The 25,100-nt window shown below is 43.5% G+C and overlaps 1 protein-coding gene across 3 annotated transcripts in view; it reads right to left on the reverse strand.

The window, feature by feature from the left end:
• ZZEF1 (zinc finger ZZ-type and EF-hand domain containing 1) overlaps nt 1-25,100 on the reverse strand; it is a 3,309,810-nt gene that overhangs the window by 2,378,266 nt on the left and 906,444 nt on the right. For all 3 annotated transcript variants that reach the window (XM_069614719.1, XM_069614718.1, XM_069614717.1), the window contains exon 15: nt 1,139-1,308. In XM_069614719.1, the coding sequence (XP_069470820.1) occupies nt 1,139-1,308 (170 nt within the window). The remainder of the gene's footprint in view (nt 1-1,138; nt 1,309-25,100) is intronic.

Raw genomic sequence — 25,100 nt, forward strand, 5'->3', positions numbered from 1 at the left:
TGCAGTGAGGAATACAGAAGGTGTGATTCAGCATATTACATCTACCTGCTCACAAAGCGTTAAAAGGGTTCCGTCAAAGCACTTAACATTAAGTCCTGGTGACATTCAAACATTCAGTCTGGAAACATCATTTTGTGGAGGCAAGATCCTGATCAATATGGAGGCATAGCAATGGCAAGCTGTGAAGTGGGATGAATGCTTTAAAACTTAGGGATCCCCAAACAACCCCTCCTACACTCCACTCCTAAAACATCATCCTAGGTGTGGCTGCTTCTATTATCCACCAGCATCTCCTATATTCTGCTAGAATTGCAGACGCTGTCCAGAGGGCTACATTCAAGCAATTTACTACCCTTCAAGGTCTACCACTGGCAGTTCCTGGCTTCAAACAGCAGAGATTGTAATATACAATCAAAATAAGGCGGTGGTAATAAATTGTTTCTCAATTTCATTATGACATTTTGAACATTTTTGTGGCTATGCAACTGTTATGCTGATGATGGCTCAAAATATTGACATAAAGTACTGATAAAGTTGCAATGTGTTGTTGCATGCAATGAGAACAAATTAAGTATGAGTAATTGTAAAAGAAACGTATGTGCAATGATTGTAAGTTAAATTTATGACATTTAAGAAAGGACTTTCGATAACTTGAAATTGAATACAAAATATAAAACTGAATACCCATGTATAAATGCACAGTTCTGTAAAGGAAACAATCAGACAAGATCAATCATTGGAAATGTATCTTAACATCCAAAATTTGATTTCAAAGCGATGTTCCGGGGAGCTTGGGCTATAAACCTTCAGCTGTTCAGCTGTCAAGGTGTAAAAGGAGGGGAAAGGAGGATAGCTCTGTGGCAACGCATGGGTTTTGTAAACAAGACCATGCTGAGCAACAAAGGTTTTAATCCCGAATCAGTGCTTGAAACCCATCTCGGGATTAAGCGCGTTATAAATAACCTGCACTTGCACGATCCGAACATGCAAGGCCTAGTAGGATCGTTCTTCCCTCCGTCCCCTTGTCTTGTTGCGCCTTGCGACACAAGTATGTAGGTGCATAATAAATGACCAATAAAATAAATAAATTAAATAAATGAATCTGCAAACATTGTGACATCTGCAAGTGCATATTTACCTTCACAAAGATGCCTGTACAGCTGGTCTGCAGATTCAATGTGATTAGCCAGTTTGCTTTGAGACGCTTCCCAAGACTTCTGAGTCTGACTCCCTACCGTCAACATAGAGAAACAACTTTGGAGAAGCTGCAGTAGGACAGTCTGGGCATAGACACATTCTTCTCTGGGACTACAAAAAAACAAAAATGACAAAGAAAAGGATTTGAATGAAAACAAGCCATATTCAAACCTACAGCACAATAGCTCAAATACAGATACAAACAAATATCACTGCTGCATGTGGGAGGGTGGGGTAGGATTGTAGACCCATGTGATCGGAATCTGGACTGACAACGAGACATAGTTTACAGGTTTTTATTTGTGTGAAGTACAAATAATCTTTCTGTAACTCTAAAGCAACAATCCCTAGTCTCTCAAAGAAATCTAAAGGGTGCTCGTCATGACGTCTGGATTAAAGTCCTCTATCCAGAATCCTATTCCATCCTGCTCACTTTCCGGATCTCAAAAAGAACAAAAAAACAACAAAGAGAGACTGTCAGGGATGGCTGCTGGCTTCAGGCCCTACCATTTAGTCCAGGCCTTTGCCCATAGAGAATTCTTTCTTTTAAGAAGACCGTTTTCAGTGTGCTGAAAGGTGGTCCCATAGTTCCAGCCTAGGTCTCCCTCTCTCTCTTTCTTCCCACTCTGGGATTTAACTACTCTCCCCACTCTGGTGCTCGGTTTCTTCTCGCTCTCCACTCAAAGGTTATATTTCTTCTCACGCCTCACTCTGGTATTTCAGGTCCCCTCCACCCTCCTCACCACTCTAGGATTTCAATCTTTCTCTTTCCCTACTCTGGGGTTACGTTTCTTTTCACTCCTGATGGTGGGTTTCTGTTTCTTCATGGACCCCACTTTAGAGTTTCATTCTTTCTATCGCCCCATCCTACGATTACATCCCTTCGCTTCACTCTCCCACTCTGGGATTTAAATCTTTCTCTTTCCCCACTCTGCGGTGCTGTTTCTTATCACTCGCCAGTCTGGGGTCCAGTACCTTCTCTCTCCCCACTCTGGGATTTTAATGCTTCTCCATCCCTGCTCTTGGGTCTGTCTTTCTCTTGTTCGCCTGCCTCCTTGGTTTCCGGTGACCGTGCTCCTTGGCAAGGGCGTTACGTTTCTCATTCACCTGTGCTTGGGCTAAGTCGCTTATGCAACTCTTTCACTGGGCATTGCTCTACTCTGCAGCTTCTCTCCCGCTTCGTGATAGCCTCTCAGGCTGTTCCCACCAGGTGTCTGATGCGTACCGGTTGGCAACCGTGGACCAGATGTCCTGCGGCAGTGCTCTTCGGGAGGGCTGTCTAGTCCCTCTTCCTCCTCTGCCTACGTGGAGCCTCTTTCACTGGGCGGCGCACTGTTCTTCCTTTAGCACAAGGCTTTTCTACAGCGCGTCCCAGCATGCCCGTGCTGGTGTTTGGTCTCTGTTCCTGGCCATGCCTACGGTGGCCTGTATTGCGCAGTTAAACTCTGTGGCTCCTGCATGGCTCCTCTGTGATTTGTCGCATCACGTACACACCTCCAAGGGGCTTATTCACTAGTCTGATCTTCTTTATTGGGGTAAAGGTTGTATATGGCTATTACAAAACCTAGCCTCTAATAAGAGGTGGGGAGGGATGATCTATACAACTATCGCAGTATCTGTCACCTAAGAGGGAGACCCCACCAGAGGGATTCTGTGTAGTCTTCCCCCGTAGGGGGAGTTAAGCATAGCATGCTTACATCCCTAGTCCCAAAGAGGGTGGCAACACCTTGGGCAGAGGGGGCAATCTTCCTGGATTATTCACAACCAACATAGAACCAGCAAACATTCAACTTGAGTCTAAAACAAACATACAGAAACCCATTTTAGGAAAATAAAAGGTGGGAAGCATTCAAGCAGCTGCCATAACAAACCAAGCAGTCACCAGCAGAAATATAGGCCACACAGATGCAAAGTCAGGCTCCATACAGTGAACACTGCTGTGGCACAAGAAGCACAGTTAACTATCATGCGAAGCAGTTAATTCTCCCAAGAAGTTGTTGTGCCCCACTTCACTGATAAATGTGCCAGTGTATATAGACCAAGGACAGGGAAGGACAAGCTCTGGGTTGAATGACTTATTGTGAATGTCTCCAAAGATCACATTACATGCAGTGGACTTGTAGCAGTAAGTGTGGCGGGTGGAGCCAAATAAATCGGTTATGTCTCTGCAGACACAGCCCATCAAACTACTATTTTAGCATTGTTGAAGACTAATATATATAGCATCTAAGTTACTTAGACCAAGTTTAGGCAAAAAAAGGCTGGCTCTGATTAGTAGGCCATCAAGAGTGCATTTTGCTCATTAGGCTACAATGACCCAAAGAAAAATGAATAATCATGTTTCTAGCACCTTAAATCCAGTGAAAGAAGACCTCTCTCAGTGCTTCCTATTCCAAACACATGAAAAATGTGGAATCCAGCATGCACTTGTGTACATTCGCACTTGCAATTCAAACGCTAAACCAAGTGCCCTCATCACTAAATTACATCATTGTTTTTCTAGTGGATAAAGAATATAGCATATTTATAAAGTCTGCACTTTACCACACTATAAATCACTCAATTAGGAGTCAGTTCAACACTGGTTTGGAATCAAAACCAAAAATTGTGCAGACTGATCTCTACAGAATTGCATTTTGCATTGTGCATGACATTTTGAATTATAAACATTTTAGAAATACGAAACTCAAAAAGAAAGAAACAGTCAGAGTTTGAGCTTTTCAGATAAATACACCCAATGTGATCCTGTTTGGTCAGTTTTGTTGAAAACATATTGGAAAAACTCCTAGCTTTAAAGAGATCTAAAATATGCAGTAGTAACAAAGTATTTAGAAAAGGTAGTGTACCACATCCATATGAAATGCACTGCTACTTCATGAAATCAAATGGCTATGCAACAAAATAATGGACATATGAACAAGCTACTGAGCTTTAGACACAGGTAAAGTGCTCATCATTGCCCAGGAATTAAAAAGGAGCAAATAAAAAGCTAATTATATATGTGCTACATCTCTATGTGGTTTCCTCGATATATTCACATGCTTTCATTCAACCGATGATGAAGAGGGGACCTTGACATTTCGGTTTACTTTTTTTTAGATTGTTAACATCCTTTGGTATCCAATATTCAAACATGTCACATCAGATCCCTGTAAAAAATAATCCCAAGCTAGAGAAGGGACATTAACTTGCCTGTAATAAAGGTTACATAATTTGGATCTTCTCTCATTTAAATTGGCATTTACAAGTTTTCTGTGATAATGGAGGGGACACCACATCTCTCAACACCTATTTTTCACGTACAACTTATACAGCTATTCATTACTTAGATAACATGTGAGTAAGCAACATAGTCGACTGTACCAAACAGGCACTTCAGTGAAGAAATGGTTTCACAATAAGCTGGAATTGCTTTTCTTCCATTTTTCTAACCATTTAGTTTCATAAATACCTTAATCTGCCCTCTCTGGTCAACGGATGTCACGTATGAGTTGCAGAGTATTCCATACAGAAAAACCATAATACAGGTAGGTAACTATTTTGTCTCCAGCCTGAGAGGCTAGCCAGATTCATATACTGTCAGGATCAGCTAGCAAACATTAGTGCCCAAATAAGTAGAGATTTTAAGAAGAGCTTGTTACTGCAAAATTTCCATTTATTCAATCGTTTGGAGCTTTTTGCACTCAAATCAGAATTCACTTTATTTCAGAAATAATTCCCACAAAAGCACAAACAAAACAGCACATATCAAATATGTCTTCAAAAGCTGCAACAAGTAATACAATTCCACTACACAATTGAAAAATCCCATTATTTTAAATGCTTACTTTTCAAGTGCCAATCTGCATTAATAAAACTGGAAACTGCAAAAAATAACTTCTGTATGTGTGATCATCGTGCAGAGCACATGTGCCAATATTACAGAAATTAATCATGCTTTATAAATATTGGAAACAGCAATTGTTTTCCTGTCTAAATTCAATCCCAGCCAAATTAGACGGAAATTAACCTCAGTTTTAGTGACCGACGGGACAAAAGGGCATGCTCTAGTCTTTGTCACCCAATTAACCGTAAAATCAGCCACTGGGAAGATGTTTAGTCTAAATTTCACTGACACTATTAAGATTAATTTGAGACAGCTCTCGTCTTGTATCCTCTTGATTACCACTGTTACGAAGGAGATTCCGTTTGATGCACTCTTGACTCTTAGTTCTTTGGATCTCACTACTCAGATGAGGGAGCGTACCCTTGAGGCTCTCTTGACTCTTGTATCTCTGGGTATCACTGCTGTTACGATGGAGATCACTCCAGAGAATTGTTACTACTGTGATGAGATAGGTCACTCCTGAGGCTCTCGACTCTTGAGCTGCCCCCAAACCCATATTGGGTCTCCTGCTACTCCCATTACCCGTTACGTGTTGGGACAGCAACGCTGGTTATTCCTGGATGATGGGCTGGCTCAAGTTGTTTCAGTGCTTCTTGCTTCCTTCACTCTGGTCCCAGCTTTGTCCTCTCTGCTGCACTAAGACTTGGGCCACACGGCTCTGGCGCGGTTCAGGACCATACGGTCCACCTCCCTGAGGTCATGCCACCGCTGGCTTCTTCCCCACTCTTGCAATCATCAGGAGCTTGGCTTCCTCCGGATCGCTCCGCCCACCATTCTTGGATGTCCGCACCACTGGGATCAGCTTTCTTGCAGCGTTGTGCTCCCAGGTTCCAACTTCACGGCTTCGGCTGGCTTCACGTCGGCTGCTCTATTTCTGTGTCCTTTCTCCTCTTTATTCCCTGTGGCTGGGTCAAAGTCCTTCTTTACTGTTGTTGAAATAGTTGTATGCCTCTCTGTGGCCAACTCTTCTCAGATCAATGGTAAGGAAACCTGTTATTATTCTGCAGGTTTCTTTGGCTCTTGGTGTCTATCATAAATACATTTGTGGATCAAAGGGATTTCTGAGAAGGACTTGGTCCCAATGGAAAAGGGGTTAGGGAGTTCCTTCACGGAACGGGAGTCCTTATCTCCATGAGGGGAGTATCTCCCTGTAAGGTCCCGCTTTCCATCACCCCTAGGGGACTACTGGGCAGCAGCCTCACATCCCTAGCCTCACAGGGAAGAAGTGATGAGATCCCATGAATCACCACAACGCATTCTCACTAATGGTTGCTAGGATTTTTTGTATTTATTTGGTTTATATAGCGCTTTACGCCAAAGCGCTTCGTGTCATGTGCTTTAACAACTTCCCATGATTGGCACTCTTGATCGGACTACATCCCAAGCTGCTTGTTTCTATAAAACTGGCTCCGTTTTCGAGTTGATGCGTAGCCAATAGAATACCACTTTTTAGGCAGTTTCAAACTCAATCGGGTTATGTCATGTTTCCAAATATAGTGGGACTAAAAGGTGTGCTTTGGGGAAGGCAGAGTGTTTGTTACACAAACCTACTTTCAACCCTCGAGAGGTAATCAGACCGTTGGTAGCCCCAGATTAAGCTGCCATACATGGCTGCCACTACTGCCTGTGCTTTGTGGACCTTCAGCATACACAGGAGTAGATTGTTCCCTAATTTATGTCTCAGTGATCTTAAGGCCCCTGTCCACCCATCTAGGACACATACTTTTGCTGTGTCCAGGAAAAATTACGTTGCAGGCGGACTCCCAAATAATCATAACTGTCCAGCCTTGCAATATTTTTTTTTATGTCTTCTTTTTGCAAGAGTAGTGACAAGCCATAACTACGGTTTTGCTTTGGTTAATTTTAAGTTTCATATCTTTGCAAATTTAGAGGCGGCTTCCAATTGTTTATCTAAACCTGCTGGGGTTTTGGATAGGATTACTCTGTAATTGGCATAGAAGAGAGTACCTACCCTCCTTCCAACTATCTGCAGGACACCTGCGTTCAAATAAAAAATTCTGGATGCCAATTTGTTTATATAAGAATTAGCATGGGTGCCAAAACGCACCCTTACGGACCCCACTGTAGATGGGAAAAGAGTTGCTGGTCTACCACACTGGCCATAGTGGACAATTGCAGTATTATTTTCATAGAAATATCATAATGGCATTTAAAATGATTGGCACATCAACCGCATTGAGACTTTCCAGAGTGTAGGGTGGTCCACTCTATCAAAGGCTGTTTTAAAAGGCAATCAAAACGATATAGAGTCTCTTTCCTTAAAATTACAAACTTACTTAAAAAAGAGAACACAAAGGAAGACCTGATCAGTTGTGCACTTTGATTTTATAAATCCTGCCTCGTTATCTGTCAACATTCTCTCTTCGTCAAACCACTCTTCTAATTTCTCCAATAAAATGTTGCCATCAACTTTGGACATTCCATGGATTAAAAAATTGGTAATGGCGATAAAAAATTAAATGGGACAGTTGCAGGATATTACACATTAGCCCATATGAGCTCCTCCTGCTCTTGGTGGTTAGGATATATGATGTCATTCTCCCCTGATGGTTAGATACACTGGGTCATGGCCACTTGCAATCTCATGTGAACTATTTGGGATTCTTAAGTATTCCAGCCCTCTATGAATTGAAGAATTTTCAGATCTATACATTGGAGTGCTTGGTTGATCACCTGTAAGGCGTCCGTTGCATCCTCTAAGGCCCAATCTATAAAATGATGCTGCCAATATCTATCTCACAGATGTGCACATTGTTAGGGGCTTGCAAATTAGATCCGAAATCCCATGGTAGTGATCATCTTCTTACAAGAGGAGGTCAAATTCCTCCAGCGGTTCAAATTGGTTATTTAGATCACTTGACACCAACAAAATGAGTTGTCGCTGACAATAAGGGTTGCTCCTGTATTGCAGGTTCATCTTGGAGTGTTATTACTACCGAAGACTCAAAATAAAGTAATTCTTAGATAAATATTGAACAATCGTATACTTAAATCAGATGTAAAATAATGTCCAAGCACATTAAATCATGATGGCTGGTTTTACTTTGTTTGATTGTTGCATTGAACCTTATACTTATCCAAGTTGATTAGCCGACCTCTTGAGCTACGAATGGCAGGAATTAAGTTCATATAACCCACTTTATATAGATCTGCTGTGGCCCACGTTTCTTGAAGGTATGCAATTTAAAGCCCATAATAAATTATGGGCAGTCACGGTCATCTAATTTACTGCTAAGACTGGTGATTTTCCAAGACAAGATTTTCCATTGGTTTGAGATTAGGAGTCATACAACTCATAGATAAACTGTTATTTGTTACTCATGGAGGTACAACTTGTCATTGATCATCAGACATGGTTCGGTTTGAAGTCGCTTTCCAGTGTGCTGCAGGGTCAGTACTATATCTATATCACAGATTAGCTAAGGGTTTAGTGTTGATACACAAAACCAGATAGTTAGAGGATATATTGTATGTTTTTCTGATATCAATGTTTGACACAGTGGGAGGCAAAGACCTGTAGCTAACTGCAAGGAGGACTTTGTCCAGTGAGGATTAAGGGTATCTTGAATCATATCATATGATGCGTCAGTCTTCCCACTTGTTAGCTTTGGTACTTTGGTTAAGAAAAAAAGTATTTGGTGACTGGTCATTAGAAGAATGTGATAAAGCACCATTAGATAGCAAGAGCTTGTGAGAGCGATCCTTTTCTAGCACATTGTCTTTTATTCCTAACTAGTGTACAGACCTGTGTACATGGGCCAAGGTGTAGGTGTCCATTAACAAAGTAGAACCACTATACTATATATCCTAAACCTACAGCTCTAGCGGTGACAACAGGCAAAGCTATGCAAATCGGACCACTATTTCCCTAAGGCAACAGCTCCCTCTAGCGGAGCAATCTGTGCGTTCGGGCAGCCTCTACTGTGCATGACTGCATCACACAAACATACATCTCGACTTTTATATTGTAGTATGATAGGTTAGGCTGTGTTTAACTAAACTCCTAAAGTCTGCACTGTAGGTTTGCTTGGCTTATAAAGAAAAGTCACTGATTACTCTTAATAAGGGTGTAAAGTATACCTCAGCATTCAAGTTTAAATTTAGATTAGACTCTCGCAAGGCAATTGGGCCTTTTTGGTTGGCTGTGGTACTGTTAACCTGGGTTGCCAGGGATGGAAGCCTGGAGTAATGAGTAACATGTTTGGCTCTGTTATAATCAATAGTTGCAGATTCATCAATCTATTCAATGATGTTGCTTCAGAACCAGTTACCTGAGAAAATGACACAAAGTGGCAAAGCTGGCTTGCACTAACATTAGACCAGACCAGCGCACATGAACGGACATACCACTGATTGGATAATGATCAAAAATATGAATATCCAATTGTAAACTGTGGCAAAATTAGATTGGACATCATTTGACAAACTTTGTAATAGCTCAGTTTTCTCCTTCTAGACCAAACAAATGCAAACCTAGCCCAAAACAATCCAACCTTTAAATAAAATTAATTTCTATCTCTTTCTCCCATTTATTAATAAATGCTTTTCAGAACAAACTTTCCTGAAGGTATCGACTCTAAAGTGGACTTTTTTTTAAAGGGCCCAACAGGAGATGGCCAAATCGAAGTCAGAAGTAGACAACTCTGCCCTTCACTTTATCAGAAAAGACAAAAACTGCAATAGTTTAAGCCAAAAAACCTATTGTAGCAAGATTGAGGCTCCTAAAACAAATACACAAATATTCAGAAGTTTAAAACGGTTGGGGAGCAAAAGAGTGCCATTATCAAATAACCTTAGCTTGGGTCTAAAAAATGTATGATTATTTTAATGACGAAATTACCACAATGTATTCCCTCATTAATGCTTCCCAAATACTTCCGCTGATCTCCTATAAGCCTCTTGATGTCCAGTGAGATATTCATTTTTGTTTTTGACTTCCATCCAGTCACATCAGAGATTAAGGTCAGTCTCCAAAATGCACCCTACATTCTCTCCTAGTATCCCTGTCCAAATATTATCAAAGATTGTATCACCAAGCTCTCACCTTTAATCCCCACCCTCATCTATGAAACTTCAGAACAAGTCACTGAGCCCATTAACCCTAACCAGAACTCAAACCCAATGTACCCTGTTACAAAGGAATCGCTGACAAGGCATTCCTTGCTAAATATCTGCACAGGATAGTTCTCAAGGATACACAGAACTTGCTAGCCCCATAGATCCTTCTAACCGCTGCACCCACCAGCTTTCTATACCTGCGTTGAGCACAGAGACCAGAAGGAAAACGGTACCGGGATGAACTCAGGGGTCCTTAAATCATGTCATGCATGGATGGGATGCAGAATAACTCACACCAAATAATCAGACTGACCCAGGAAGTTGGCAAAGTCTCATCCAACTGTTTTATTATCAATTGTCTAAAACAGGGAGTTACAAGGGACATCAATGGACGTTTGCTCAAGTTCTCTCCTCACATTTTGCATACAAAACAGATTTATATACTAAACATTTGTCATACATGATGTCATACTACGTGGCAAGCAAGAAAAACCTACGTAGGGTTATGGTTGGCTTAAGGGGAGCATCGAAAGTAGGAACGGGTTATGATTGGGTCTCTACAGTCAGGTGGACAACTTATGGCCACCCCTAGTACAAGTCATCTGCAACAGTTATTAAGTAGATGCTATATCATTGGCTACCAAACTATAGAGCCCATCGTTATATGGGCCCTCCACAATTGGTTGGCACGCTCGTGCCCTTCTGGAACAATCGGCTCACTAGCAGCATGTAAGCTGGTACCCCAGCTGTCAGTGGGTGGATTTGACCGTCTCCCCACCCAATTAGCCCAACATCTTTCATCGCTCATGCCTTCTGCCATTCATATTGTCTTTGAACTTGGTCCCGCAAAGTATCCTTGCTCCTGCGAATATAAGTCAGTACAGACACACTCTTATCACAATTCTGGCCTGCACGCCCAACTCCCATTTCCATCCTTGGCGCAAGTGACAGGAGACCGTATTTCGGCCGGTTTTGCAGCATTTAATTATCTTGAATGAATAAAATTGGCACTTGTGGTGTTCTTTCTTTGCACCTTAACAAGGGCTGATTCAGTGTCTCACGTTCATTGTTCTTTAAGGATAGATAACCAGTTCTTGGCCGCTCCATCCTTTGACATCAAGCCAAACAGCTATTCCAGGCCTTTCCATGCAGTTAGCATCATATTGCTGCAACACAGCTTTCCGATCCTTCCTTCTCCGTGGGTCTGAGCTTACTAAATATGTGACACTGATGTCCAGCTTCTATATAGTGGCGGCACCGCCTGCAGTCTATTCACTACGTATAGTTAGCCTTTAAGACTACTTAGTCTACTTGTGTTGCTGCATCTGTACAGTTTTAAAACTACTTGCATTTTCTGCAGTGCTTTTCACACATGTAATCTTCACTTTGCACATGAGTTACTCAATTCTTTATTTCGTCATCGGATTCTATAAGGTCCATCCATTCTCTTCTTCAGCTACTCTTCTCAGTACGTCACGCTCATCGCATGTGACGTCATCAGCTTCTCCGTCTCCATATTCCTACGGGGATCTCATCCAAGAGATTATCTCTACGGGGATACATCAGATAGTGTTTTCTCAATAGATACCTTTTCTCGAAAGGCTCTCTGTGAAATATCACTGGTGTTGTGCATGTCGCGATCTCTGGCTTCCAACATATAGGAAAGGTGGGACTTAGTGCAGATGCATTCAGCTGCTCCTCGACACTCCCCCCTCTTGTTGATTCGTCAACCACTCCTTCACCAGTCTCCACATCGTGGGATTTTTTCTTGAAGAAGTGCTTCTTTGGAGTGCAGATCTTTATCACTCCTTTCAGGGATCCTGCTGATTTTATATATTCATCAACACTCCAGGTCATGTAGCTGCACTGTCCATTCGGGCTACAATAGACCCACCGTCCTACATACTGCTTATGGTTTCTTGGATTCAGGAACTTTATTCCCTCATGTGCTAAGATGCTGGCCTCTATATATTTCCTGATGTCTTCATCTGTCAACTCCGTGGGTCCAAACCCTGATCCAACATCAATCATGATCTTCATTCCTACTGCCTTCATTGCTGTCTTCTTGCACTGTGTAATTATTACCCTGATCACACAGAATCCAATCACCAGCATCACTAATACTGCTCCCAGGAACATGAAGATATTCGCCATCCATTGTGGAACCAATCAGAAGATAGACGCAAACCAACTGTCATCTGCCTTTTCTCATGTCTCATCTTCCATCTGATTGTGCAGTTTTGTCAGCAACGTTATGGCCTCTGTCAAGGTCCCATTCTCATCATCATGAGAAGGTATGAACGTGCAACACGATTCCTCGATTTTGGCATAAACTCCTCCATCCATCACTGTGATCATATCAAGGACATACATGTTCTGGAGGGCCATCAGTCTTATGGCCCACAATTCTTCTTTGATAGCATTGAATCCCGTTATGGTAGTGATTATTGTATGCAGGAGCTCCCAGCAAGTGATTTGAACCACTTTGCAAACGCCATCATCTGGATCCCTGGCATAAATATAGTAGTGAATATTGCAAAGTCTGGCTGAACAACCGGTGCTTATACAGAACAACATCAAAAGTTTCTAATGATTTAGCTGAAAAGCAATTCTCCCTCTTTGTATGATTGAGAAATTCGAGGGATCTTCTCCACCTCAAATGGGCATCTGCATTTCGAAACTCTCCAATATTCAGGTCACACTTGTGATTCACTAATGCTGGAACATGGATAAGCACTATAGAGCACATTGCTCCCCAATCTTTGGGCAGCTTCATATAGGCTCTAGACCCACAAGCCCAATAGTGATCCATTAAGGCCACTGTTCCATCCTTCATGCCTGGTACATCAAACATTTGGCCACACTGGCGATTTTCTCCAATTTTTCTCATGCCATTATTCCTAAAACATAATGTTAATGTTAAAGGACATTTGTACCACGCACTATCACCACCGGAGTGGTCCCCTGGCGCTCTGGCGGCTCTGAAAGAGGAAGGGAGGGGAGTTAGTGGTAGGAAGCTAGAAAAGTGCAAGAGCAGTGATGTGCTTTTGGCGGCCTCAGCCCAGTGGGTCCGTTGGGTGGGCCTGGGGTGTTTGCGGCTGGTAGTTGTCGTGTACTGTTGTGCGAGTCTATGTCTGTTTTTGTTTTGTTGTTGCAATGTAGTGAAGTTTGTGCGGTTGTTTGTGCTGTAGGTTTGTGGTTGTGTTTGGTTTGGAGTTTGAGAAATGTATGCAAAGGGCAGAAATTGTTCGTACAAATTGATTAGTTGGCATTTCTATCCTCACTTGAGGCGGTGGGCTTCGGCCTCTGTAGTCTCCACAGATGGGTTTCGGGAAGACCTCAGCGCCTCTGTCCAGATCTGGGTCCGTCGGGCCTTGAAGGTCCCTTTCAGAAAACTGGCCCCCTCCTTCTTGTCTCCCTCGCAGCCCTACCTGCCTTCCCTTCCCACTCATACGGCAAGTGCACCCGTCAATGTTCATAGCTCAGTTATTGTGATGTTTGATAATATCCTGACAGTTTCACAACCCTGTGGTACCTGGTGGGAACTAAGGGGTGAGTGCGGGTATTGGGTGGGGTTAGGTGGGGTCGTTGACTCAGTCTCCATGGGTGTCTCCCGAGTTCCACTCTATACTCAGCGTCACTCGTTCGGGTGCTGTGGGAGCTATCCTGTCATGTCTGGGAGTTGACCGTGTCCACTCTCGTTTAGACATCCCTATTCCTTTCTGTTTTGGGTTTAGTTAGAGTCAGTGGTGTTGAAGAGCCAGGTTTATAGTAATTTCCTAAATTTTAGATGATCTTTGGCGTTTCTTATTTCTTTTGGGATGTTGTTCCAGGTTTTTTCGGCTAAGTGGTAAAATGAGGTGCCTCCAAGTTATTTCTTGAAGTATGGTTTAGGTTCCAGGCGGATGTCGTTGCTTGACCTGAGGGGTCTTGTTGGCTTGTAGATTGTTATTTTCTTTTGTAGGAATTCTGCTCCTTGTCCGCTGATTGCCCTGTGCGTTATGCACATTGTTTTGAAGGTGATGCAATGTTTTACTGGGAGCCAGTGTAGTGTTTTTAGAGCAGGAGTGATGTGTTCTCTTCTTGATAGTTTAAGGAGTAGTCTGGCTGCTGCATTTTGGATCCGTTGTAGTTTCTTCAGGGGGTATTCTGGTATTCCGAAGGAGAGGCTGTTTGCATAGTCAATTCTTGACATGATGAGGGCAACGATAGTGAGTGTTTTGTGCGTGAAGGAGAGGAAAGGTAGGATTCTTCTTGCTGTGTGGAGGAGGAAAAAGCATTTGACTGTTGCATTTATTTGTGGTTCTAGGGTTAGGGTGCTGTCCATCATGACTCCCAGATTTTTTACTACTTTAGATGGTGTTGGTGTGGTTCACATTTCCGTTGGCTAAGGGATGGCAGTTTCGTTCTCTTGGTCTTTGGATATGATCATGATTTCGGTCTTTCCTGGGTTGATTTTTAGGTTGTTGGTAGTCACCCAGTTGAAGACTTCTTTTAGACACTCGATTAGGGTTGAATGGTCGGCTTGGGTGTCTTTGATTTTGTAGATGATTTGAGTATCACCTGTATAGTTGTAGCATGTAATGTATTTTTTGAAGATTCCGATAACCGGAGTCTGATAGATGTTGAAGTACAGTGGCGATAGTGAGGATCCTTGTGGCACTCCACAGTTGTTAGCTCTTGGAGTGGATTTGAAGGGTTTAATCCATACGGTTTCTGTTCTGTCTGCTAGGAATGATTTAGTCCAGAGAAGTGCTGTGTCTGTTATGCCTATGTCTTCTAGTCTTTTGGTTAGGGTGTCATGACTAACTGTGTCGAAGGCTGCGGAAAGGTCGAGTAGGATAAGGGCTGATGTTGTGTTTGAGTCTGCGTTAGTTTTTAGGTCGTCCCAGATGGATAATAGTGCTGTTTCTGTTCCTCTTGCAGGTCTGAAACTGGCTTGAGCTTGGTCTAGCAGGTGGTGTTTTTCTACGTGTTGTTGGGTTAGTTTGTATACGTAGGTTTCCAGGAGTTTTGCCGGGTAGGGAATGTTTGAGATCGGCCTGTAGTTGGAGAGGTCTTCTATGTCGCCACTTCTGATTTTTAGAAGTGGTTTGATATATGCTGATTTGAAGGTCCTCTGTACAGTTCCTGTTGCTATAGATAGGTTCAGAAGGTTTCTGTAGTATTCCGCTGGCAATCCTTGTGCGAGGATTGATTTGTAGATGTCCGGGGGACAGGCATCCATGGGTGATCCAGCTTTCTTGCTGTGTTTTACCAGCATTGCAAATGCCTCTGCTGATATTTCTGGAAAGTTTTTGAGTTTGTGCTGAGGTTATGTGATAGGTTCGCTTTGTAGTAGGTTGGGGTCGGTTGGTATGTTTTGTATGGTTTGACGGATGTCGTTGATTTTTTTTTGAGGATCCACTTTTCAGAGATATCTGCAATGGTCCTCCTTTATCGTTGACCCATGTCAACAACTTGGTAATCTTTGGCCATTGATCCTTGCATTGTTTTTGTGCTGTTAACACAACTTCTTCCCACTGTCTGGTTATCGCTGCTGCTTTGCATACAACCAATTCTTCAGCCCACCCTTCACGAGTAAGCACTGTTCCTTTGATGTGTAATTGGCCTCTTTCTCAGCATATCCGTAGACCCTCTTTATCCTTGCCTTGACAATTTAACATCTTGTTTTCCTCCATCCTGATTCCAGCTCCGCTCATTCCAGGTTGTTCATATCTTATTACATGATGCCTTGTTTCTGGCCTCCCACTTGTCTTCAATGCCCATAATTATTTTCTCTTTGATTTGTCACTTTATTCATCCACACTTGCTGTTCAACCTTGGAACTGTCCTCTTGTCATGGAGTGTGAGATGCGTCAGGCAATGAGCTTTCTTCACTGGTACTTATGTAGCTATGAATAATTTGGTAGTTCCCATGGCATAAGGTATAAGAGCACAGACATAGCAGTTCTCCTTGGATGTTCTCTCTCTCACCTTTTCGTGTGCTGGTACCACATGCTACTACCAAAGTGTGCTGTACTATCTAGAAAAGTGTTTATCCTATCATTGTCTTCTTCTGCACTCCTCTTGTGTCTCCCTAGCAAAATGTTTGCAGACTATGGAAACAACTCTAACGCAGCTTTACTCTGAGGAAATAACACAAGAGGTTTTGGCTCATCAGTAATGGGAAAATCTACAAGAGTTTGTGGAGTGGGGAGAATCAAAGGGACTTCTGCCTTGTTTGGATCAATGGGACAGAAAAGGTGGATCAAGAGAAACAGACACAAAGCATAATCGTGCATATGTATATCACAAACCAACATGTTAATCCCCACCCCTTGTGACACTCTGGAGTTTCTTGGGCTAGCTTATTCTCTGAAACTGTACCAGCTTCAACATTCCCCATTTTTACTTCCATTGTTTAAGGATGGAAAAACACTTTATTCTGGCAACTGTAATAAATTTGGTAGATGCAGTAATTCCTCTACTATTGCTACAAGCAGTCTTCTGATTACAGGGCCATTCTTAGGATCTTGTAAAAAAGTGTGGATGTCCACATCCCGCCTGACAAGAGCAGGATAAGCTCGAAGGATAAACACAAACAGCAAGCACAAGACGATGCACATCACAATCTGAGAGGACCATAGAGTTAACCAAATAAATGCTCAGTGAGAAACGAGTCGGGGTACTGCTCACGTTTCCAGTTCTTAATAAAGTATTGTCGTTTAGGCATAATCGTGATACATCAGCATATCTCCAAAGTTCCTTTTCAAAGATTCCTGTGACACCAGCAAAGAATTGCACGCCTGCTATAATATCTATAAGGAGCATCCAGGGAGAGCCATAGTCCAAATGCAAATCTGCATTTATTAATCAGTAGCTTTGTCGTGCTTCTTTGTCATCGATCGAGTCTGCACACGCTGAAATTCTTGTTCTTGTCTTGCCTCTGGATCGATAGCTGGGGTGATGCGTTCTCGCCGGCATATATCTTGATGTCATTCAGGTATATCCATGCCTGTCTGCCTTGGACTTTTACTGCTGAGGGAATAACATTTTCAACAACAAAAGTGCTGTCAAATCTGGGCTTGTGCCACTCCCTAGTGAAGTTTTTAATTAGCAGAGTGTTGCCAACAGATAGTCTAGGTGCTGGTAGTAGTTCACCTGATCCGGTTGCTGAATGGTTTTCGTTTATGTTCTCGGACTGACCACCCCCCCCCGTCCCCCGACGCTGGAGTTGATCTGAAATGAGAGAGATGCTAGAGGTTATACATGTCAAATATTCACATAACTCATTTCCTAACATTTTTGCTGTACTCTGGGCATCACTTCTACTCCTCGATGGAGCAGTTAAAGGTGTTCTTATTCACGTTCCTGTCATTAGTTCATGGTGGTGGAGGTCCGAACCAGGCCGATTTCTTAGGGCATATAAAGCTAAGGGCAGGTAATATAGCCATCCCTTTTTCAACATTAGCTTGAGCTTGTCAATCCTTTCTTTAAGGAAGCCATTGAGTCCCTCACATATCCTGTGTGCTTGAAGTTGATAAGCGAAAGAAAACTTGTGCTTAATACTCAACAATAATCCTATCTGTTCAAACACTTCGTTGACAAAATGTGGCCCATTATCGGATCTCAGCACTTTACACACTGCCCATTTTGGAAAGACTTGACATACTAAAAATGTTGCTGCGCAAGTGGCGTCAAGGTATGTACTCGGACTGGCTTGAATCCATCTAGAGAAGGGACACACCACCACTATCAGATACCTGTATCCACTACACACTTGCAGCATATCAACATAGTCAATATGTAAATGCTGAAAAGGACCATTCGGTTGAGGAATTACTCCTCTAATCGTTCGCAGTGTGTGCCCAGCGATAAACATAAGAGATACAATGCACTTTACTAGATAAAATGCAAAGTTTTCTAACAAATCTGGAATAAACCAGTCTTCCGCAATCGTTTCAGCAAGACTTTTCCTAGTTACATGTGCAGGGTAATACAGCTGTTGAAGCGTTGCGTTTAACAATGCTACTGGCATCACTGGCTTTCCAGTGCTGACCTATTGCCATAATGCTTCAGTGGGAGATAAAGAACATCCCCTTCGCTTCCATAATTCCTGCTCTTCCTGTGGTGCACTTCCTTGAATCTCCATTAATTGGGTTTTCGGCAAATAATTAAATCCTTCTTTCACTACTATGATCATGACTACTTTCTCTTTGACATCTGGAGTATCAAAACTTGAAATATCTGGTGAATACACAACCCTTTTGGCGTCTGCAGCTTTGTTCCCGCAAGAAATAAAGTCTGTATGGTTAGTGTGAGCGGCGCATTTAGCTGTAGTGCCTTATTAAGCAGTGCCATCCGGTCAGAGGTAGCCTCTCCTTTTCCAACGTGCTAGCCCTGCGTGTACGGTTGACGTCACATAGGCGGAGTCACTGTACACCATAACTTCCTGATCTTCCCGATTCTCGAGCGCGACAATAAGCGCTACCAATTCTGCCGCTTGCGCCGAAAAGTGACGCGGTAGTCTTGCACTTGCTACAACTTCAATCTCACCATTTGCTCTATGCCACACTACAGCTGAGCCAGAATGCCTTTCTCCACACGTTTGATAAATTTTCGAAGAACCATCAATAAAAAGAATTTCCCCTCCTGACAACGAGTTTTCTGTTATGCGCTGTATATCATCGTAGAATTCTACATAGTTTGAACAATCATGTACATGGCCACCTTCTGTCACTGGCTCAGCTATAAACGTGGCAGGATTCACTATTTTACATCTGACAATTTTAAAATCGCTGGGTTTGAAATCTTCAATTCATAAGTCGAAGCTCTCCGAGAGGTTAACGTACCTTTGGTTTTCTCTAAAATAGCTAACAGCATGCACCATAAAAAGAGTCATAGAACAACCCATTACAATGCTTGTAGACTTCTTAATTGTGAACGCGGTGGCTATCAATGACTGTTCGCAAGGGAAGTGTCCCTTCATAACTGGGTCTAGAATCCCACTGTAATATGCTAGAGCAGGCTTGTCCAACCTTTTTGAATGTGGGGCCGACGCATTAACTTTTTGTCACCCGGTGGGCCGACGAGCCAAAAGTGAACACCCTCACCCAAAGCAGTATATTCAAAAGCGATGGTGTGTGACCTTTGACACAATAACATCACAGGCATAGCAATACAGTCCCAAAGATAGCTTTTGGTGTTGGGGGCAGTGATCAAAAGTTAGTGTCTTGTGATTTCTTCCAGTGTGTGTGTGTTGATAATTCTCTGAAATAGTGGGGGCGACCAAGCGTAGTGAGGGAGCTATAACGATCTAGGAAGGGTTTGGGGGGATCCCCCCCAAGATTTCTTTTCCAAATATGGGGCTGAAATTGTGCATTTTACAGCAGGAAAAGTGACCAAAAAGCCATAAGTTTACAATCAGTTCTAAAGGGGAACATGTACATTCCATGTCACCAACAGCAACAAGAACATTGTCAAACACAAGACATTTTAATGATCAATGTGTCCACAGTGTAAGACAGCACTGTCACTAATGTAACACATTGGCATTCTAGTTGTGCCCAAAATTTGCCTCTGTAGCAACAGGTCTATGCTGGCTGTTCCCAATTTAGGCCAACATTGTCCTCTACAAAGCATGATTGATGCTGCCTGAGCATGTGCAGTGTGCCCAATACATATGCCAGCTTATCTCTGTAATACACATTCATTACTTCTGTGGTAATGAAAGAAGCATAATCCAATTCCAGGGGGCACCTGAGGCAGTATAAGTCCTCCGCCACGGCCCGGTTTATTGGTCGGACCCAACATTGCAGAAATAAATTAATCGTGTCCACGACCCGACAAACATTGAACAAATAAATAAATCGGGCAGGGGAGCTGACTTATGAATTTCCCGAGGGGTGCCCAAATATAGGAAGTAACATCACCAGCAGTTATATAACCACATTTGCACGTAGTCGTCAACTTGGTGCGAGGGGCGGGTGCAAAACAGTGGAAAAATTGGCTAGCATGTACTGCATATGCTAAAGTCAAGTAAGGAGGAGGTTTAAGCCTTCCAGTTGCATTCCAGTAGGCCAATACTGCCCCTACTCCACCCCTCTATAATCATAAAGGTTGTAGTGGCCCTCAAAAGGCAGAGCAACACAACTAGGATGGGAGAACGAAATGCCATCCCATCCTGTGAGTGTGTCAAACCTCAGACCAAAGACTGTGCGTGTGTCCCCTACCTTGGAGCACAATCTCATTAATTTGGTGCAAATCTCGCAAGTGGGTGCATGGGAATCCCACGTGTGTCTGTGGGCTGCAGACCCCGGATCACTTTCTCACTTCTTCAGTGTGAAACTCTGGCCAAGGCAGTACTGTCCCAATGGTGAGAAGTGTCGTATTTTCACATTAACTATGCTTAAGTACTTTGGGTTATTGAATAGTGCTGCTACATTCTGAGTAATTCCATCCCTTTAAATATATTAGCTCTTGTATAACCACTACAGTGTTGATTTATTCTGATGATGATGAAGATGATGAAGATGATGTTAGACTTGCTCAATAGTTCTGGTTCTGCATCATTAGGATAGCTTAGGGGCAACGTGCCCGCCTTGGAAGCAAGACGACATGGAACAACACGGGTTCGATCCCTCTGGGTATATTATGTGCATTATAAATAACCAATGAAAATAAATAAATCTGCTGAGAAGTGCTAGGGCCTTGTCAATAAGAGTGTAGCAGCTCAACTGAGAAATGCTGATGTTGTCTCATTAAAAGTATAGCAGCACCACTAAGATGAACTAACATTGCCTCAACAAAAGCATAGTATTACAATTATAGAAGCCCTGTTTGAGAAGCTAACTGAGGAGTACCAGCATTGCCTCATTTCAAATATGGCAGCTCTAGTAGAAAATAGATTACATAGCCCTGCTGAGAAGTGCTTTTACTGTCTCTTTAAAAATATAGAAGCCCATTAGCTCTGCACCATTAGGCCCTGCAAGTACTGTCCCACTGAATGCTATTACAAAGAACAAGGTCAACAGTATGGCAAGGTTCATGTTGGGTTCTATGTGATAATTCTGCATTTTGAAGAACAAATACAAAAAAAGACTGATTTATTTCGGCCGATTTGTGTGGTCAAAAGGCCGAAATATCCCATTCTACTGCCCACCCACCATGCTAAACCCTCCAAGAAGGTGAACCCACCTCACCCCACACTCCCACCCTCTCCCACACTGTTACGTTCCTTAGAATTCACTGGAGTTACCTCCCCCCAAAGCCTCCATTCCTCGCCCATAGCATAGCATTCTCCCTCACCACGTACACACTCAGAGACATGCAAACAGTCTCATTTGCCCTCTCCCTGCCACCTCCCTCCACAGATGCAATGCAAGAGGGGTGCACAGATGTACAAATACACCCAACCCAAAACGATTTTTACAAATCGAGGCACAGATGCAAAGTACACACAACCCAAAACCATTTTTTGAAATTAAGGGACAGACTTGCTTTGCATCTGTGCCCCAATTTCTAAAAATCATTTTGGGTTGGGTGTATGTTACGCTCACCTGGCATCCACCGGGACGCCACCCAGCCGGGTGTCTTGCTGGTATACTTCTCAGCTTTGCCCTGATGTGGTCTGCGGGGACGGTTCTGCCTGAAAATACAGGAGGATTGTGTTCAAGACTGACCGACCGGGGTAAGTATCCTCCCTCCATCCCCATATGGGTTCAGCCCCTCCGGGGCTTTCTCCTCACCTTGTGGTAGAGTTAGGCGTGTTCTCAGTCCTGCCTTCTTTGCAGGGGCGCGTTGTCTTTCGTGGGCTTGTGCGGTCCAGTTACTTCACTGACGCCGGCCCGCGTGATATTGTTCAGGTAGGTCTCATTGCTGTTCTTCAGTATTGTTGCTATCCTGCATGCCTTTCTTTGTGTAAAATGTCTCTTTTTCTCCCTTAGGTATGCAGAGCTTCAGCGTGGCGAACTGGCTTGGTTGAGCCCCGCTGGTAAATGATGGCGCATTAAGAGCGCTATGATGCGGTAAGTAAGCGCTATGCGCAGTGCTGCAAAGTCTTGCCTTTGCTAACCTTGCGTTTTCCTTTCTTGTAGGTCACAGTGTTCTTCAGCGCGAGTGGAATGTCCGGAGTGGTGCCAGCCGAGAGGCGACCAACCAGGTAAGCCTTTTGAGCAGTTTGTAATTTGCAAATGTCTCTACAACTTTCTTTAATGTTGCCTCCATCTTCCTCTTTCAGGTCGTTCTGTCTGGGAGGCGTGCAGATTCGAGGAAGCTGTTCTCAGGAGCTGCGAGTGGCTAAAGATGAAGACTGCAGGTAAGATGCTGCTGCTAATGATGTTCCTTTTGTCTACTTGGAGGTTCTGCTTCTCCGAGGTTCGGGGGGGAATAGCTGGACACGGTGAGCGTCACGTTGCAAGCTGCAAAGTAACGCGAAGCGTGTTGTCTTGCTCGGGTGTGGTTTAAATAGCCCCAACAAAATAGTCCAGGTAAAGTAGTCCCTAGGCTACCACACTGAAAACACTAGACCGCATAGCTTGGTTCCTAGGAACCAAGCTATGTGGATGCCTCCATGTTGGCTGACAGTACAATAAAGTAGTTCCCAAGCACATTGCTTTTTCATGATGTATGAGCCTGGCGCCATAGGCGCCAGGACTGGCCCCATGAGGGCTTTTGAAGAGGATGCCAGGTTCTAGAGGCCCCAGTCCTGACTCCACCTGGCCAATGGATTTGCCAGAGGGGGTTTTGGGCGAGGGTCGTGACAGCACTCCCCCCTAAGGCCCCTCTCATGGGGTTCCTTCTGTCTGGTCCCGGTTTTGTTGGGAAGTTCCGATGGAATTTCCCGATTAGACGTGGTGCGTGGATGTTCTCACAGGGCTACCAGAATCTATCTTGTGGTCCAAATCCTTTCCAATTGACGAGATAATATAGCTTGGACCTAGAGTATTTAGAGTCCAATATATCTTTGACTTCGAATTCTAGTTCTCCGTCAACAAGTATGGGCTTAGGTGGTGTCCCAATCCGTGTGCCGGGTTGCATTGGTTTCAAGAGGGGCACATCAAATACCTGGTGGATTTGTAGATTAGGTGGTAAATCCAGTTTCGCGGCTACTGGGTTGATAATTGCCTTAATGGTATAGGGTCCTAAGTATCTGGGATGAAAGGTCCGGGTTCCCTTGATGGGTACGAATTTAGCGGCTAACCAAACTTTGTCTCCTACTTGATAATCAGGGGCCTTTTTCCGGTGTTGGTCGGCGAATTTCTTTTGTTTTTCTTTGGCATGAATAAGATGTTCCTTCGCCTTCTTGAAAGCCTGAGTAACGGTTGTGTGTAGAGTCTTTACCGCTGGCATTTCAAAGCTGGCTGGAAGGTCTAGTTCAGAGGTACGTGGATGTCTGCCATAAAGGGTATAGAAGGGCGTTTGTCCCGTGCTTGAATGCAAGGAATTGTTATATGCATATTCGGCTATCCATAGTAAGTCTTTCCAATTCCTTTGTTCGTGGTGCAGCATTCACCGTAAATACTGCTCGAGCGTCTGATTGGTTCTCTCGGTTCGGCCGTCTGTTTGGGGATCGTGACTGGTAGATAGCCGAATGTCGATCTGAGCCATAGCACAACATTTCTTCCAGAAGTTAGAAACAAACTGGCTGCCTCGATCAGAGACCAGAACCGAAGGGAAGCCATGTAGCTTAACAACGCCCTCTAGGAATACTTTTTGCTAAAGTGGATGCGTTTGGGAGGCCTCGGAGAGGAATAAAATGTGCCATTTTCCAGAATAAGTCCACAACTACAAGGATGGTGTTGAACCTTTGGCTGGGAGGTAGATCAGTGATGAAGTCAAGGGAAAGAGTGTGCCATGGAACTGGAGGAATGTCCAATGGTTCTAAGAGACCAGATGGTTTTTGTTTCTGCGATTTATTTTGTGAGCAGACACCACAGGACTGAATATACTGAATGATGTCCTTACGCCAGGTAGGCCACCAAAGGTTCTCCTTCACCTTAGCTAGGGTTTTGGCGATTCCAGGATGCCCTTCAATCAGTGAATCATGATAATTTGAAATAATATGATATTGTAATTCCTTCTTGGGTACATAGAGGCGATCACTAAAAAAGGGTAGATGGTCCTTGATGGTACATTCTCCTTGAGTTTGCCATGCGAGGAAAACATCAGGATTCATTGTCCGTTTAATTTCTTTTCGTAGTTCTGCTTGTGTTAATGCTGTAGTGATACCCAAGAGTTTTGTCTTCAGGCATAATAGGTACTGGATCTGGAGTTGTATATACCATTTCATCTATGCCCATGCGAGATAAGGCTTCCGCCTTTCCGTGTTTGACCCCTGGTCGAAACGTGATTGCATAATCATATTCGGCGAAGAAAAGGGCCCACCGTAATTGGTGTGAGGACTGGGCTTTGGCTGTTTTGAGATATTGCAGGTTTCGGTGGTCTGTGATGACTGTAATGGTGTGTCTGGCCCCCAGAAGGTAGTGCCTCCAGGCTTCAAAGGCGGATTTAATAGCCAGGAGTTCCTTGCCCGTGATGGCATAATTCATCTCTGGAGGTGAGAACTTTGACCAGAAGGCCACAGGATGTAGTTGGCCGGTTTCCAGGTCTATCTGTGAAAGGACAGCCCCCATTGCGAGACTGTACGCATCAGTTTCAACGATATAAGGGAGGTCTGGATGAGGGTGTCGCAGGATTGGAGCGGAGGTGAACCTTTGTTTAAGTTCCTGAAAGGCTTCTTCTGCTTCTTCGGTCCAAGCAAACTTGTTATTGTTTTTTCTTAACAGTACTGTGATTGGGTGCACAACCTGAGAGAAATCTGGGATGAACCGGCGGTAAAAGTTTGCAAAGCCCAGCATGCTTTGTACCCCTTTCAGAGACGTCGGTGAAGGTCATTTCAGAATGGCATCGACCTTGTGCACGTCCATTCTGATGCCTCCTGGAGTAAGGATAAAAC

The sequence above is a fragment of the Ambystoma mexicanum genome, chromosome 9 (genome assembly GCF_040938575.1).
Source record: "Ambystoma mexicanum isolate Mex_15411 chromosome 9, UKY_AmexF1_1, whole genome shotgun sequence".
Classification (NCBI taxonomy): domain Eukaryota; kingdom Metazoa; phylum Chordata; class Amphibia; order Caudata; family Ambystomatidae; genus Ambystoma; species Ambystoma mexicanum.